Source organism: Pelophylax lessonae (assembly GCF_965119305.1).
Source record: "Pelophylax lessonae genome assembly, chromosome: 3".
NCBI classification, from domain to species: domain Eukaryota; kingdom Metazoa; phylum Chordata; class Amphibia; order Anura; family Ranidae; genus Pelophylax; species Pelophylax lessonae.
In genome coordinates, this window is record NC_138770.1 from 333,624,689 (window position 1) to 333,642,257 (window position 17,569).

At 40.2% G+C, this 17,569-nt stretch overlaps 1 protein-coding gene across 1 annotated transcript in view; it reads right to left on the reverse strand.

Annotated features, from left to right (window-relative positions):
- Positions 1-17,569, reverse strand: part of COL21A1 (collagen type XXI alpha 1 chain) — a 342,213-nt gene that overhangs the window by 104,348 nt on the left and 220,296 nt on the right. The window contains exons 6-7 of the mRNA XM_082251479.1: positions 16,748-16,921; positions 1,715-1,792 (exon numbers count right to left, since the gene is read on the reverse strand). Of these exons, the coding sequence (XP_082107605.1) occupies positions 1,715-1,792; positions 16,748-16,921 (252 nt within the window). The remainder of the gene's footprint in view (positions 1-1,714; positions 1,793-16,747; positions 16,922-17,569) is intronic.

Sequence of the window (17,569 nt, forward strand, 5' to 3'; positions counted from 1 at the left end):
TCTGCTGATACGAGGTACGAGCAGTCAGATACTCTGACAAGTCTACAGGAGTCCTGCATGGCATCTATGATCTGCTGATCGTTGGTGCAATTCTTTACAGTTAAAAAAATAATAAATGCAATTTTTTTAACCTCTAAAAAGATGTGCATTTACTTCTTTTTTTTTTTTTTTTAGATGAACTTATCCTTTAGGGTTAACCTCTGCTTGTTATATATCCTATTTATTCTTCCATGCTATTATTTTAAACAACTACCCACTAATTTGGCTACACCAAAATTGCTCAAACCTCTTAATAAAAAAAATATAGAGCTTACAGTATATAAATATGCAATATACATATGACCATCAACAAATGTGATAAGAATGTGATAACAAAAAGTCATGTAAAGTATACTGTGACACAATAATTTAAAAAAGTCCCAAAACATCCAGAAGCATTAGAAGGGCAAACCAAATGTGGCAAAACATCCATTTTTTTTTAGCAAAAGGAAACTCAAAACATATAACAGCATTATGTTTCTAGGAATTTGCCAACTGTTTGATCTGAAACCCAAACTTTGGCTGTCCTGGCATACAGATGAACACCCAATTGTGTACCTGTTCATCCAATTTCAGCCAGAGCCGAGCATGATATAGAAAGCGGTATTTCTACCACTTTGATGTATTACAGCTTCTCACTATCAGTGGTTCCTAAGGAAGCAGCGGTCACCTGAACATTGGCTTACATGGTCAGTAATCCCTATGCATGTAAGCAAAGGGCTGGGGATAGCAGTGCCATCAAATATAGTCACTGAGGTTGAAAATATAGTAGTGCTCTTCAAAGATAAAGTAATTCTTCCTTTCATTGTATCATCACCAAGAAGCCTTCAGCTTAAGCAATGCTGTGGTTCACAAAAAAAATATATATATATATATATAAACCACTAGTACACATAAAGGGCCAGCCCTACTATGGGTCCCACTGGGTCCACTGGACCCAGGCAGTACTTGGAGAGAGGCAGCAAATTGACTCCCAGGATTTTTTTCCAGCAGTTTTGTGTTTCATCAGTTTGCATTTCCCCATCTCATACTGCCCGTAGTACAAACTGAGGAGTATGAGGAGGTGGAGAGTCTCCTCAGGGGAATGCCCCTCACGTGATTGGGGTTTGTGCAATGATGTCAGACATCAGCGCACTCCATCTCACGCAGGGCGGGCTGGACCTTCTAGGACAGTGGGAGCGGCAGACACAGTAGTGATAGGAGGACCGAGGACAGACAGTAGGTGTTTGGTGGTCCGGTCAGGTGGTGAGTTATGAAAGAAGATAACAGTATATATTTTTTCTAAATTTTATATTTATATAAAATAACGAATGTGGGGGGCCTTTTGTTGGGTGTTATTGCTTTGGGGGGGTGGGGGCAGCATTTTATTCTTGGACACAGGCAGCACAATGTATTGGGCCAGCCCTGTGCACATAGCAAGCATAAACAAATTGCAGGTTAAAAAATGATTCAATGGTTAGAATACAGATGCATCAGAAGACCATAATATTTTGATGAAAGCCAACTGTATCTGTACATACAGCATGTGGAAGCTAATCTTGTATCCTATACTTTTTGTTGTATATAGGCATTCATATTATGACTCCAGCTTTGGCATGCACCCTGCTTCTAAATGATGAAAATGAATATGGATTTTTTGCATTTTCATGACAATATAAGATAAACATGTTCTTACAATTCCAGGAATCTCACAAGCTGTCTCACGTTTGTTCTGTTCTGGATCACAATATATTCTCAGCTTCTGAAGTGTAAACTATAAAACACAAATATGACATTCAATATTTAGATTTTGTTTATAAATTTAAATCACAGTCAGTGGTAGATGAGCAACTAGCCTCGTTAAGATGGTGTGTTGCGTTTTTTTAAAGTTTGTTTCTGTATGTTGTGCATAGGGCAGCCCATTCACTTCAATGGGCTACCCTATGTTTATTTGTCGCTCAAAATACCTGTTTCTCTTTGGGCCACAAGCTTAGTGCGATTTTTAAATGCACCTTTTTGCCATATGATTCTGCCATGTGACAATCACAGCAGAATTACATCACATTTGAGGTTCCATTAAGAATATTCGCACCCCAAATGTACATTGTGGATTCCAAATCACCTAATGTGAATGGGGTCTGAGTGCTCAGAATAGGATGTGAATTGGACATAGTGTGAAAAAGCCAAATAGGTACAGAAGCTATGCCTTGCCCTCTTTCCCAAACATTTATTCCTTACAATAAACTCCATTGAAGCATTTTAAAGTGAGTGGTACTTTTATACCAACTACACACAAAGGAAATATCCTCAATGGACCAATATTAGGCCATTAGCTGGTCTTCTTATATGTCCCTGGGGTAATAATAATATAATAGTATTTCATTTTTTTTTTTTTTTCATTTCATATATTCATACAAATTTTTTTCCATATGTAAATGCTGTCTAACAAAAGTGACAGTGACAGAGATTGATTCAAAATGTAATATTGTCAGGCATAAAGAGATAATGTTGTGGAGAAACACTTTTCAAACTGCTCATATAACTAAAATGTTTACAATAAGCACTTACTGATGCTTCCCCTGGTAAAGCGGTTAATTATGTCTTTTGTCAGTAACTGCAATACAGTTTCCTTCAACCTCTGACACTTCTTAATAGCCATACAGCTCCCTCCCTTACCCTTTCTGGCTGACCAAGGTGTCCAGCTGCTGACTGCGAAGCCTCAAGCACTCTGTTAGTGACAGCAAGGAAAAGGCTGAGCACTAAATCTCACTGCTCTTACTGATAATGTGCAGGCACTCTCCCACATAGGCATCACAAGCTTCACAGGCAGCAGCCACCTTGGTGGCATCAGGACCACTACAGGGCTTAACTGTAGAAGCCTATGACACTAAAAAAGTGGCATAATGTATTGCCATATCAAGTGCTAATTTCAAACATTTTTATGTACAGTATGTGTGTATGTGTGAACAGCCCCTGGAATTCTGAATGCCATAATTACTCTTTAGAAATGTGTTTTACAGTAGGTTAGGCAACTATCACAACTCTCCCAAAACTGCCACAAACATCACTCCTGCAACATAGTAAAGTTCAAAAGGCGGAGAAGCTGTTTGGAGAAGTTGGAAGAGTAATGGAAAACCCCATTTTTGACCTGAACTCAAAGATCCAATACTTTTTCTATGTACACAAAAGGCCTATTTCTTGCAAATATTTTTCACAAATCTGGCTAAATCTGTGTTAGTGAGCACTTCTCCTTTGCCAATATAATCCATCCACCTCACAGGTGTGTCATATCAAGATGCTGATTAGACAGCCTGATTATTGCACAGGTGTGCCTTAGGCTGGCCACAATAAAGGTCACTCTAAAACGTGCAGTTTTACTATATTGGGGGGTCCGAAAACCATATTACTATATTGGGGGGTTATATTCACCATATGCCTCACGCAGTGCAACACATCTCCTGCACATAGAGTTGATCAGGTTGTTGATTGTGGCCTGTGGAATGTTGGTCCACTCCTCTTCAATTACTGTCCGATGTTGCTGGATATTGGCAGGACCTGGAACATGCTGTCATGTACGTCGATCCAGGGCATCCCAAATATGCTCAATGGGTGACATGTCCGGTGAGTATGCTGGCCATGCAAGAACTGGGACGTTTTAAGCTTCCCGGAATTGTGTACAGATCCTTGCAACATGGGGCTGTGCATTATCATGCTGCAACATGAGGCGATGGTTGTGGATGAATGGCACAACAATGGGCCTCAGGATCTCGTCACGGTATCTCTGTGCATTCAAAAAGCCATCAATAAAATGCACCTGTGTTCGTTGTCCATAACATGCGCCTGCCCATACCATAACCTGACCACCACTATGGGCCACTCAATCCACAATGTGGACATCAGAAAACCATTCACCCACACAATGCCATACACACTGTCTGCCATCTGCCCTATACAGTGAAAACCGGGATTCATCCATGAAGAGAACACCTCTTTAAACTGCCAGATGCCATTGAATGTGAGCATTTGCCCACCCAAGTCGGTTGCGACAATGAACTGCAGTCAGGTTAAGAACCTGATGAGGACGACGAGCATGCAGAGGAGCTTCCCTGAGATGGTTTCTGACAGTTTGTGCAGAAATTCTTTGGTTATGCAAACTGATTGTTGCAGCATCTGTCCGGGTGGCTGGTCTCAGACAATCCTGGAGGTGAAGATGCTGGATGTGGAGGTCCTGGGCTGGTGTGGTTACACGTGGTCTGCGGTTGTGAGGCCGGTTGGATATACTGCCAAATTCTCTGAAACACCTTTGGAGACGGCTTATGGTAGACAAATGAACATTCAATTCACGGGCAACAGCTTTGGTGGACATTCCTACGGTCAGCATGCCAATTGCACGCTCCCTCAAAACTTGTGACATCTGGGGCATTGTGCTGTGTGATAAAACTGCACATTTTAGAGTGGCCTTTTATTGTGGCCAGCCTAAGGTACAACTGTGCAATAATCATGCTGTCTAATCAGCATCTCGATATGCCACACCTGTGAGGTGGATGGATTATCTCTGCAAAGGAGAAGTGCTCACTAACACAGATTTAGACAGATTTGTGAACAATATTTGAGAGAAATAGGCCTTTTGTGTACATAGAAAAAGTCTTAGATCTTTGAGTTCGGCTCATGAAAAATGGGGGGCAAAAACTAAAATGTTGCAATTATAATTTTGTTCAGTGTAAAAACATTTTTCAAAAATGCCTTTTTGAACTACTATCAGTGCCTCAGTAACCTTCTGCTGACCGTGTAACACATATACTGTATATGTTGCATCAAAAAAAGAGGGCACCTGACACCCAGTCGTCACACATATGCATCGAAGTGGGCATTAGTTTCTCTGCTGAGAGCACACTCACTGCATGCTCCCAGCATACTGACTGACCTGTCACCAGCAGCTCTCAGCCGAGGCTTCTGAATGGGCCAAAGTTCAGGGTTAAAACTGTTGCAATGTTTTCAAATGGTTAAAAAAAAAAAAAGTGTCTTCAATGGTTCAAGCATCATGGACAGTGTTAAAAATGTTCACAACTCTCAGTGACTTTTAATAAACTGCAGTTTTCAGAATGCAATGGTGTTCATGGTAGTGGTCCTTTAAATTAACCACCACAGTGTATTGTTTTGTAGGGAATTATTCTTTTTGCCCTGTGTGGATTGTAACGTGCACATAAACATAAGGATGCTTTCAGAACACACTTCACCCTGCCAAAATGTTTCCCCTGTGCTTTCAGGGGCCTCTGAATTTTACTCACTGATAAGGGTAAGTATGTTCACAGCCCTAAAAATAAAATGCAGACAAGAAATGGCTAAGCAGAACACTACAGAATAGAGTAAGAAAAACTGTTACAGAAGCAAAGTGGCAAACAACTTGTATATCACAAATATACAAATGAACAAAAAAATGATGTTCAGTTCTAAAGGTGCCTAAGTCTTCATCTGTTGTGGATCTATAGGGCGAATGAAAATGATTTATATTGCTCAGCAGCTGCTTTTCATTTGTGAACATATCTGGTATGAATCCATGTTCTCAGACAGTAAACTAAGCATACTGAGCAGCAATGTCTAAGAAGTGAGCTATGTAATGTAATACAATAACCAAAGCATTGCATAAGTGACAATGTATGGGTATTTGTAGCAATGTCTGCTATAGATAGTTGCTGATTAGGAACAGATAAATCAATTAGATAGCAATAAATTGTCCCACTAAAAATATTCAACATGGTGGTTCATAAATTGTCATTTTAAATGTGTTTTACAAGGCAGACATGTTGTAGCAGTGGTTCAAAGACAGTTAAATTAACCTGATTTTTTTCTAAAGGAAAAATAAACCTACATTTAAAGTTACTTTATGTAAAATAGTCACTGGTAACAATATTTAAAATACACAATAAAGCTTGTAGTACGGACCCGTTCATATGAACTTGCATGCCTAAACACACAGGGGCTGGTGTCTGTTGTGTAAGGGCAGTAACAGTTGTTACAGTGTAAGGTAATGTAAACCCTTTTTTATTTTATTGAAATATTGTGACAAGGTATGATATCCTGGTGCAGTGAGTTGCCCTGCATAGAAATGCAGCATGTCTGCATTTTTACACAACACGCTGTAACCCATCTTAATGCAATGTTGTAGAGGAAACAATACAATTGTTTTCTATGTGCTCTTTGAGTTGAGTCTCTGTTGATCTACACAGATCAAAGCAGCTCAACGTAGACAGTGTGAATGAGCCCTATATCTTGGTTAGTAATGTGTTAAACTGTGAGCAATACAAATTGTTACATTTCCATGACTTGTCACATTGGTTCAGTAAACCAAGCAACCCGATCTCTATGGTTTATTAACTTGTGCCATGCACTACAATGTGTAAAGCCAAACTCCAGTCAATAGTTAAATGTTGGTATCGTGTGCCCCCTTTCCCTATATTACAAGGTTTAATAGCTCCTTTAGTTTAGGGAGTGGGTAGAGTAGAAATATACTTACCTTATTCCTCCATCACACCGGCTTTCTTCCCACAGTATGACCGCTTCCATAAAGCCACTTCCCTTCACCAGTCATCCTGTCCTGGACACTCCAAAAGATGTTAATGGCCCACACATATACAGTAAGTAGAGAAGACCAGTGGAGAGTGCCAGCTGCCAGGGTGCAAGTAATAAGAATTCCACTACTTTACACACTCCTAGACTAAACAAACTAATTGGAAATAACGCATATCTTTATGGCTTGAATCCATTTTACCATTGTTCACACTATTATTATTATACAGGATTTATATAGCGCCGACATGTTTGCGCAGCGCTTTACAATATGAGGGAAGACAATACAGTTACAATACAATTCAATACAGGAGGATTTAGAGGGCCCTGCTCGTTAGAGCTTACAATCTAGAAGGGGGGTCAAGTGAAAAAAAAGGCAGTAGCTGTGGGGGATGACACCCTGTGAGGAGAATACCCACTGATCAGACCCTGGGAGACAGAAGAGGAGATAAAGGATTGTGGGCTTCAATATCTGTTGGTGCCTCTGATCCCTGCAGGAGTTCAGACTGCTGGTGAGTGAGTAGCTGAAGGGGAGCATGAGTGGATTCACTTCTTTTATCATCAAGAGACTGATGTTGCACTTTGGCAATTTTTTTTGCAATTTGCCACTTTACCTTTATAAGGACTTATTTAATTATTGCACTTGTTGCACATTTTTGCACGGATAAGCACTTTCCTTTGCACTGGATTTACTGTGATAGTATGTGCATAGCAATTTAGATGTTTTGAACACTAATATAGTATATTCGTATTTTTTATGTTTGCACTTTATTATTGGTATTATATAGGGTTTGCTCAATAGGATTATATACATATATACAGTATAGTTTATCACTTCCTATTTAATTTTTTCACCTGTTTAGGGTTTTATGAGGATTATACATATATAGGCAGCGCCACATATACCTCTTTCTCTTATTCATTTCCATACCCCACTTCGTGGGGTATGTGAAGTAGGCAGCAGCTTTCTTGTCTGTACCATAGCGCAGAACTATAACCAAATTATATTATATGGAATGCTGGTGTAAAGCGTTCTACGTTGGTACAACAAAGAGGCCATTCTGGAAATGTATCAGGGACCATGTATGCGAAATAAAAAATGTCAAAATGGTCTCTGCCATCAGTCGGCACATGGGCCTCTACTATAGCTTTAAAGGAATTTTAAAGTCAGAAGGTTTTTTTTATCTTAACGCATTCTATGCATTAAGATAAAAAGCCTTCTGTGTGCAGCAGTCCCCCTTGGCCCCCCTAATACTTACCTGAGCCCATCTCTATCCAGCAATGTCCACAAATGCCTTGGCCATCCTGGGACTCTCCCTCCTGATTGTCTGAGACACAGCAGCTGCAATATTGGCTCCCACTGCTGTCAATCAAAGTCGGTCAGCCAATGAGGAGAAAAAGGGGGCGGGGCCAGGGCCGGGTCGCAGCTCTGTGTCTGAATGGACACTCAGAGCTGTGGCTCAGCTCGGGTGCCCCTATAGCAAGCTGCTTGCTATGGGGGCACTCACCAGGAGGGAGGGGCCAGGAGAGCAAAAGAGGGACCCGAGAAGAGGAGGATCTGGGCTACTCTGTGCAAATCCACCTTACAGGACAGGTAAGTTTAACATGTTTGTTATTTTTTTTTTTTTAAACTAGACTTTACAATCACGTTAACTTGGATTTCATTAAATTCTTTGCCTTGGAGCATGTGAAGAGATCCCCCAGATGTGGCTACATTGATAAATGTCTCCTCCAGCTAGACCTTTCAACGGGAGGTTACAAAGCCACCTGGTATTAATGAGAATATCATTTTTAAATAATTTCTTTAATCTCCTTCTCATTATGTTCTCTTGAGGAATATGCTGTTATGATATGCTATGTCTATAGTATGTATTTCACAGTAGTTTATACGGTATCTTTCTCAAATATGTTCATCTCTATGATGCAGTTCGGACTTTGGGGGTGGACAAAGGGGTCCTAGGCTGGGATGTCTTCTGATGGGGTATACCCTGCATGCACCCTACTTGATGTGTGAGCCAATGCACTCATCACCAATGTGTAGTAAAAATTGATTACAATATTATATTTGCATTATCTAGCATTAGGCAGTAGAGTTGAACGGACACCTGGATGTCCGTGTTCGGCGGGTTCGGCCGAACGTGACCCGGACTTTTTCTGAACTTTACCCGGACACCGAACCCCATTGAAGTCAATGGGGACCCGAACTTTTAGGCACTAAAATGGCTCTAAAAAACCAATGGAAAGGGCTAGAGTGCTGCAAATGGCAGCAAAATGTAGTTAAGAGCATGGCAAGTGCTCTTAAAAAAAATCCCCTTTAAATTTGTCATTTTTAAATAGCAGATTAGAACTGCACTCTGTAGTAAAATATAGCTGAATGCTGCACACAACAGACTGATAAAAATATTTTTTTTTCTCCCTCCTCCTCCTCAGTGGTCTCAAGTGAGGGCAAAAATATCGTTCACTGCACCTTCCCCCACACAGCAAAATCGATGTAGATTGCTAACGGACGATTGTTCTGTCCTGTGTCTCCTAATCTCTCCCTGCCTACTCTCTCCAGCCTGTCCCTAAAATGCTCAAATATCTTTCCCCGCCTACACTCCGACCTGTCCCTGCATTCTTTTCGGGCACAATGCTGTTTTTCCCTGTCTGTCCCTAATCAGCAGCAGCCAGCACCGTTATGATGTGTGCTCTCTCCCTACACTACAGCAGACTGACGCACCGCGCTGTGTCTCTCGAGCTTATAAAGACCTGGGTAACATGCTTCAGCTGGCCAATCACAGCTACTAATACATTAGTAGGCATCGCTGGGATGGCTTAAGGCACACCAGTTAAACACTTGTTGATTGGCTGTTGAAAGCCCGCCATTAAAACCGCGCCATTACATACAGGAAATAAAATTACCGAACACTGATTTTAAACCCCAAACATACAGTAAAGTTTTCGGGTCCGTTTCCAGGCAACAAAAATCCAATTATCCGGTACGGACCCGAACAATACAGTCCGTGTTCGCTCAACACTACTAGGCAGTTCATTTTAGAATATATTGCATGAGCATATAGCCTGTCTATGTGGTGGCTTTCTATGGTCTGTAAGCAGGAGGTGACGCTTTGTTCACAATTGATATTACATATAGGCGCATTCTCTAGATTATCCACAAGTTGGCAGTTTGTTTTTGTTCTGGGCTAATTACCAGGCATTGGCTCTTGGCGGGGCGTGGTGGATCACTTGGGCTGTTTCCTACCCTCCTCCTATGCCCTCTTGACGTCACGCCGTCTCCTGTTTTAAGGAAGTGTGTCTGGTCTGGTGCGGAGGGTGGAGTTAGAGGGAAAGCCTCTTGTAGCCCTGCCACTACCACGCATGCTCGAATGTGCCGATGCATGCGTGCTGCCGCATCTACTGGCGCAAATGAGTTGGCACATGAGTGGTAGTGCATCCATTTACGCCACCCATTCTTTTTGGATGGCGGTGTGAGGGGCGGGGGCATATTTCAATTGGCGCCAATTGACTCTATATTAATATGGGGCCATGCAGACAGCATTTTATGAGCTGTTTCGAAAGGATACAGAGGCACCTGACCAGACCTGTTCCATCTTATATTGAGGTATTATGTGGTATTTTGATCCCTCTGGCTATGTCTGTGTATAGGCCACTAAGTTTTTGGTGGGGTGTTTCCTATCCTCATAGCCACTGAATTTTTGCTGTATTCACTAGTCTAGTTTGGGCCACTCTCGGGTCACTCAGGGTAACTTCGGATTGTTTGGGAGGAACTTAATTATTATCTTTACTAACACAGGTATTGTGTATATATGCATGATTTGTTATCTTTAATGTTATCCACCCCAGATTTTATCCTTGGTGGTTTATACTGTACATTGTCCTTTTTGTTTGGACTGAGGTACACCCACCTGGTGGTATCAAGACATTAGGGCCACATTCCCTGCCAGCCCCTGCCTGACTGAGGTGACGTTCCCTGTCGGGGGGGGCCCCGTGTGGATGCTCTCAGCTTGGAAGTTTGTGACCACTTTGTGTACCATCCATATCTTTAACTGCAACTAGAGGGACTATCATTATCTTTTTTTTTTTTGTAAATGGACATCATTATTTTAACAATGTGAGTCCTGAGGTATTGTGTACTCACTTGCGAACTCATGCATGTTTAATTTTTTGTAAATATTCTATATATTATTTGAGGATTGTCATTTTTTTCTCTTTATTTCAGAAACCACGCTTACTGCACCCCATGTATCCCCAGAAGGGTTCAGGCCCCCCTGCTAAATCCTTCTTTATAATGCAGGACATTGTGTATTACTTAAAATTTGATGGTATACAATTAGATCCTATGTACAATGTAGTCCATGCTCTGGAAGTGGGGTGCCATACTTTCGGGGGATTGGCATTTAGTATTGTGACATGTTGTATTGATGCTTTTAAAGGGTTCAATACCCCAAACTTTTTAATGAATTTGTAATAAAAAATATGCTTTTAATAAAGTGAACTCATGTTGGAGTATTCATTTTGGCAGAAGGAGTCACTGCCTTTAACCGGTTGCCGACCGCCGCACGACTATATACTGCGGCGGTCAGCCCCGGCCAGGCAGAGTGACGTATCGATACGTCACTCGCCTGTCACTGACTTGCGAGCCTATTGCGGGCGGGCGCGGCTCGTTCACAGACAAGTCAGTGCGTGTGACCGGCGGACTCGATGTCTGCCAGTCACACTACGATCGCTCCTGTGAAGGGAGAAAGACAGAGCGGCTTGTGTAAACAAGCTGCCTGTCAGTTCTCCCTGTGTAAAAGTGAAGATCTGACCGTTCTACTATGTAGAACTGTTGATCTTTGCTTTTACACCAATAGCAATGTCCCTGCACAGTTAGAATCACGCCCCTAGGACACACTTCACCCCTCCCTGTCCAATAAAGTTAACCCCTTCCCTGCCAGTGTCATTTTTGCAGTAACAGTGCATATGTATAGCACTGATTACTGCAGTAATGTCACTGGTACCCCCAAAAGTGTCAAAAATGTCAGTCAAGGGTCCGATCTGTCCGCCGCAATGTCGCAGTACTGAAAAAAATCGCAGATCGCCGCCATTACGCGTTAAAAAAAAAACCCACCAAAAATGACAAAAATCTTTCCCTTTGTTAGTAAACGCGATAACTTTTGCGCAAACCAATCAAAATACGCTTTTTGCGATTTTTTTTTACCAAACATAGGTAGCATAAAACAAATTGGCCGAAAAATGTTAAAAAATTTTGATTTTTACATTTTTTTTTGGGGAATTTCATATAAAAAATTTGAAAAATATTGTTATTTTTGCAAAATTTACTCTCTTTTTTTGTTTATAGCGCGTGATCAAAAAATTGCACAGGTGATCAAATACCACCAAAAGAAAGCTCTGTTTGTGGGAAAAAAAGGACGTCAAATTCGTTTAGGTACAGCGTCGCACGACCGCGCAATTGTCCGTTAAAGTCACGCAGTAAAAAATCGCAAAAAAAACCCTGGTCCTTTAGCAGCCAAATCCTCCGGGGCTTAAGTGGTTAAAATCCCATAATCTTCTAATTAATGGTCTTTCAATTAACACACATTACTGCACAACACTTTCATTTGGGGCCCTTTTATCCAGGTGCATGTTTGGTGAATCAACACATGTCTTTAGCCCATAGACATGTGTGACATAGGTTAGTGCACAATAAATGTAAATACCGTTTTGTGCATTTTAGTGCATGAAAACAAGTCCTCACTCCCTAGTAACCTCTACTTTAATTGACTTTCACTGGCCAAACAAAAAATGCAGAACGCATGAAAATTATCCAAAATGTGCGTACAAATTCACATCAAAAATGCACCAAAAGCACAGGAAATTCCGATGAAAAGGTGTGCATCTAGCCTTACCCTTTTTTCCCCATTCAATTCACTTCCAGTGTTTACAGAAAACAACCCCCCTCCCCTTTACACCCTGTGTTTGTAGGAAATCGTCTCTGGAAAAATAAGTACTATGGATAATAGTTTGTAGTTTGCTGTTTGAAGCTTTTCATGTACTGTATATATGAATGTATTGTATAAGATAATAGTTGACATTGTATAGTATGCTGCCTTTAATTAGATTATAAGTAATTTATACTAACTTAACATATATAAATCATTTTAGTTTTAATACTGGATTCCTTTAAAAAAAAAGCACACACACAAAACCACAGTATGGTTTGAATAATCGTATTATACACATTCACTTAAGCTGCGGTGGCTGTGCTTTCGCTGCCACAGAGTGTGGTTTGGCAAGGCATTAAATGTGAATATGAAGTTGCATTTGTTCCTTCTTTGAAGTGTCAGTGAGCTCTGAGGAGCTTTAGGTAACAGGGCAAATCGGCAAAAAAAAAAAAAAAAAAAAAAAAAAGAGAATAGGAAGATAAAAACATATTTTTCTGATAATTTGTCACCTATAAGGGCTGTGAATATAGAATGTTAGTAATATCTCTTTTTTGTGTTCAGACATATTTCAGAAGGTATTTTTATATTGCTCGCTGTTCAGATGAAGTGCCTCTGAGCTGTCAGCAATGCACACAGGTGTGACTGTGCTAGAGGCATGACTAGAGTATAGGTTGTTTCTAGTAACTATTCTGTTAAACTAAAAGAAAAGGAAATATGGACTTTAAATGAGATGCACAAAAACAGCTGGCAATTAGTGAATCCATAAACACCTAATATGTATACAGGTGGACTCATAATGCAATGTAAAAAATGTTATTGTAAAAAGATGTTATTAAATTAAAAAGCTTCATCACCAGAAAAAAACACGAACAAATGCAAAGTTACAGCAGTACATACATGTAATAAAGTGTGTTTATCAATATTACGATTATATAATAACACGTAAAGACATATTGATCTGGGTTCTAAGCTGACTTTTATGTATATTTGAACAGAACAATACATAGTTGATACATGATTAGCAAAATTTTATATAAAGAAACAGACGCATGATTAAAATATAAAAATATATATTGCATCCTAAAGGCTTGACACGTTTCACGGAGTATGTTGAGTAAAGCCCCGTACACACACACAGATTGTTGGCCATAAATTGTCGGCCAAATTCCGATCGGCCGATTGTAGGCTTGTTAATATGGTGCTTCCGACAACCAACTGCGACTTTTCGGCCGAAAAAAATCTGGTGTGCATGCTATAAAATTTTTGTTGGCCAACAACAGAACGGCCGATTGTTCCTCAGTCAGTATAGATTTCGGCAGACAAAAATCAGATGAGCAAGACTGGGCATGCTCAGAGAAGAAAAAACACACGGAAAGTCAACCATCACATGACATCACTTCTGAAGTTGGTTTTTGTTGGCCAACATAAGTCCAGTGCAAGTCTAGAGCACATTTCAACCAACAAACAACACTGAACAAAAGGCGGCCGATCGGTCGGCCAACAATCTGTGCGTGTGTACGAGGCTTTACTGCCTTCTATTAAACGATGTGTCAGTACATGTCACTATTAGCTGGACTACATCTAGAGTAGGAATTAGGATGCAATTTAGGTGGTTGGACTACAGAGCTGATATTAGACATCCTGCATCCATCTTTAGAATGTCCACCTGCCCTTCCAGTATATCTGCTGTTACAGTTTTATTGGCAGAATTTACAGTGGTGATTGGGTTATGGCATGCTGACTGGGTGCTCACATTTTATCTGTGACTGGTAAAAAGTCCAAAATGCCATTATTGTTTGATTGCATGTTTAAATAAAATATTGTTTAACTCAAATGTGAGTCCTTGGTGTTCCAACAAAAAATTCCTCAATTAGGGCAACGACCTACCCTTGGGGTAAGAATTTATTATTGGTGATTGTGCCTTTTAATAGCCAAGTAATATTCCAGCTTTTTACACTGAACAATTTTGCTACGGTAAGTTCCTTTTTATTGAACCAGTGCAACCTGCCACAGTGATTATACAGCATATGTAGTTGAATGTGTCCTGCATGTCTTTTTTTCAGTTTGGCAGAGAGAGACTGAGTGACTTTTTTCTTCCCTAGCTTTATAGTCAAATATCTTGGGAATAAGTAAATAGCTTTGAAAACCACATAGTAAGGCTTTCACACATCACTATTAAGAAAACATTAGACCTAACATTATATTCCGAAATGAAAAACTGCACTTTAAAAGTGTATATTTTACAACCCTGTAAATCCCTTAAATGGAACCCACAGGATATCACTTGCAGGATTGTGGTTTCCCAGGGCATACTAAAGTACTAGCACATGTTTAAAAATGTTCAGATTGGTTATAGTAACCTTTGGGCTACTTACTATACAAATCAGATTTTTTGCTGGAAATTGTTCAGGAATAATTGAACATAATTTAATTTGATAACATCTGGCTGCCAACATATAAGCATCCACAAAGCCACCAAACTCCATATGTAATCTACATATTTCTGGCTTTTTGTGGGATCACTTAGGTTTAGCAATTGCTAAAATGGTTTATAAAGCTTATAAGCTTTGTATGTGTGCATGTGTGTGTTGTTTATGTTCTCAGTAAAATATCTAAATATATTTATATATTGCAAACTGTGTTTGTAATTATTAACGGAGACAATTGCATTGAGGCACCAAACTGATCATAGAACTACTTGCAAACGTCATTAACATATCTTAAAAACCTTTTTTGACTCTGATGATTATAATTAGGGTAATTGCATCTATCCTCAGGAACTAGATTCTAGTTACTTTAAAGCAGAACACCAGCAAAAACGTTTTGGTTTTGGATAGACTGAGAAGGTTTTTAGGACTTCTTGAAGGCTTTTATTATCCATGTCCATGACACAACAGGTTTGTGTAAATATCTTCCTAAAGTAAGGGGAAAATCCCACCTTTGACAGTTGTCACAGAACAGCTGCCCTTTTTGTAGATTTCAACTCTACTCTTGTGCCAGTGGAAAGCATAAACCTTTGGATTCACCTCAATACCTGCCTGAGATCAAAAGCCACTAATGGTAGGCAGCTTCTGCTTGACTAGAGAACATGTCTCCAGAAAAAGCCAGAGGACAGCGAACGTAAAAGAGATACCTCTAAATGTTCCTTTTACTTTTTATACCTGGCTATTTGGATCCAATTATATATGGAACAGACAGAACTTGGCTAGCAATGTTAAGCAGTTTGTAATCTCTGCCTATAACATAAAGTCACTGTAACATAGAAATCATCATTTAGAGCTCCTGGTACTAATGACATTAATGCAAAGAGACCTATAACGAAGAGCCCTTCCTTGTTCTCACTCTTTGCAGTTACAGTGTAGAAACAGACAAGCAAAATATATATAAAGCAATGTTTACTCTGCCATTGGTCTGTGACAACTGCTCTCAAAGCACAGAGAAAGAAAAAGGCAGATGTAAGTGGTGTGTACTGTATCTGTGTGTTGTGTTGTTAAAGTTTTAGTTCGCCTTTACAGAAAAAATGTAAAGGTGAACTACCATTCGACATCCCCCCCACCTCCCACCTCCTGGTCCCCGCTGTATTTACCTCTGGGGTTGAGGCTGGGTTAACACTTTTGCAATGCCAGACATTGCATGTGGCTTGCACCACATTGCTGTGCAATGTCTTTGAGATGTGAATTCAGCCATACAGTTTGTATCGCTGAAATTGCATCTCATTTACACCAAAATGGTGCAGGAAACTTTTCTTGTCGGCACTGGAATCCGTTCTTATGGGTGTTCAGACACATGCGGTCCAATTCCATCCAATTCCACAGTTCGCACTGCATTCTACGAACCGATTTGGTGGTGTCATTAGCTTTCCATCGACACCCGCAGCATTTCCCAGAGTGCAGTGTGATATGCCTGCAAGTCAGATGCGAAGCAGGAATCCGAACAGGAATCCCTGTAGTTCCCGCATCACATAAATGTGAACCCAGCCTAACAGTAGAAAGCCTGGCAACCCCAGGGGTAAGTAGAGTGGGAACCAGGGGGTGGGGAGCGTGTGCAGGGTTAGTTCCCCTTAACATCTTCTGTAAAGGTGAGCTAACACTTTAATGACACACAATGTTATATGGTAGTTCTGACATGTTTGTATTGTGTGAAAAAGCATTTAAATAATGGAATCCCCAAATTAAAGTAAAATAAAGAAAAAAAAGTATGATTCTGTAGGTTTTTGTTTTGTTTATACTCCCACTTACCTGGACAGATTCTTCTCTACCAGTGTATTTTCCAATCTGAGTTTTTCCACTGATATAGATTCCTATAACTGGAAGTAGTTTTCTTGTCTCAATTTCTTGATCGTCTATATATAAAGTCACATCTGCTTCTGTCACTAAAAGCCTTATTTGGTGCCAACCTTCATCAAATAGCTTCTATATGAGAAGAAAAATTAATTGTATGACACTGATTAATTATTTTATTATTTTTCTGCCAAAAAATATCCTGACACAAGCAATAGCCAAACAGTGAATAGTAAATAAGTCAACTGAACTATATAATAATAAATAATTCATTTTCAAACCTACAGTTGTATAAATATTAAATTTAGCTAGATAACCATACCCAAAAGAGAGTTTGAAGTGTAGTTTTCAAAGATCTGCTAGACCAGGGTTTTTAGGAGGAACTAAACTCTGGAAGCTATGCCCCAAAAAAATGCAGAGGGAGGGAAATTGACTAGTCACCAGTATTGCCTGTGTTCTCCATGTAGCCAATCTTTTCCCCCATTACTGACTTGCAATGCCTTGTTCTTCACTGTGTCTCGGTGTGGAGGTGACCACCTTGGTAGAGGCAGGGCTTTGCCCTCTCATACCAGAGCTCCAGTGAAGGCAAACAGTGAGCATCACCAAATCTCACTTTAAATTTCTAAAAACTAGCAGTCACAGGCAACAGTGCTTTAAACCTCACACAAGAGATATACAGTTATAAGGCTGTAGCACAGGAATTGCTAGGCACATTCATATACCAGGAAATGTGCTGCTATTTTGCAGGTGGAAGACTGGGTCCTGCATAGGGGCAATTGG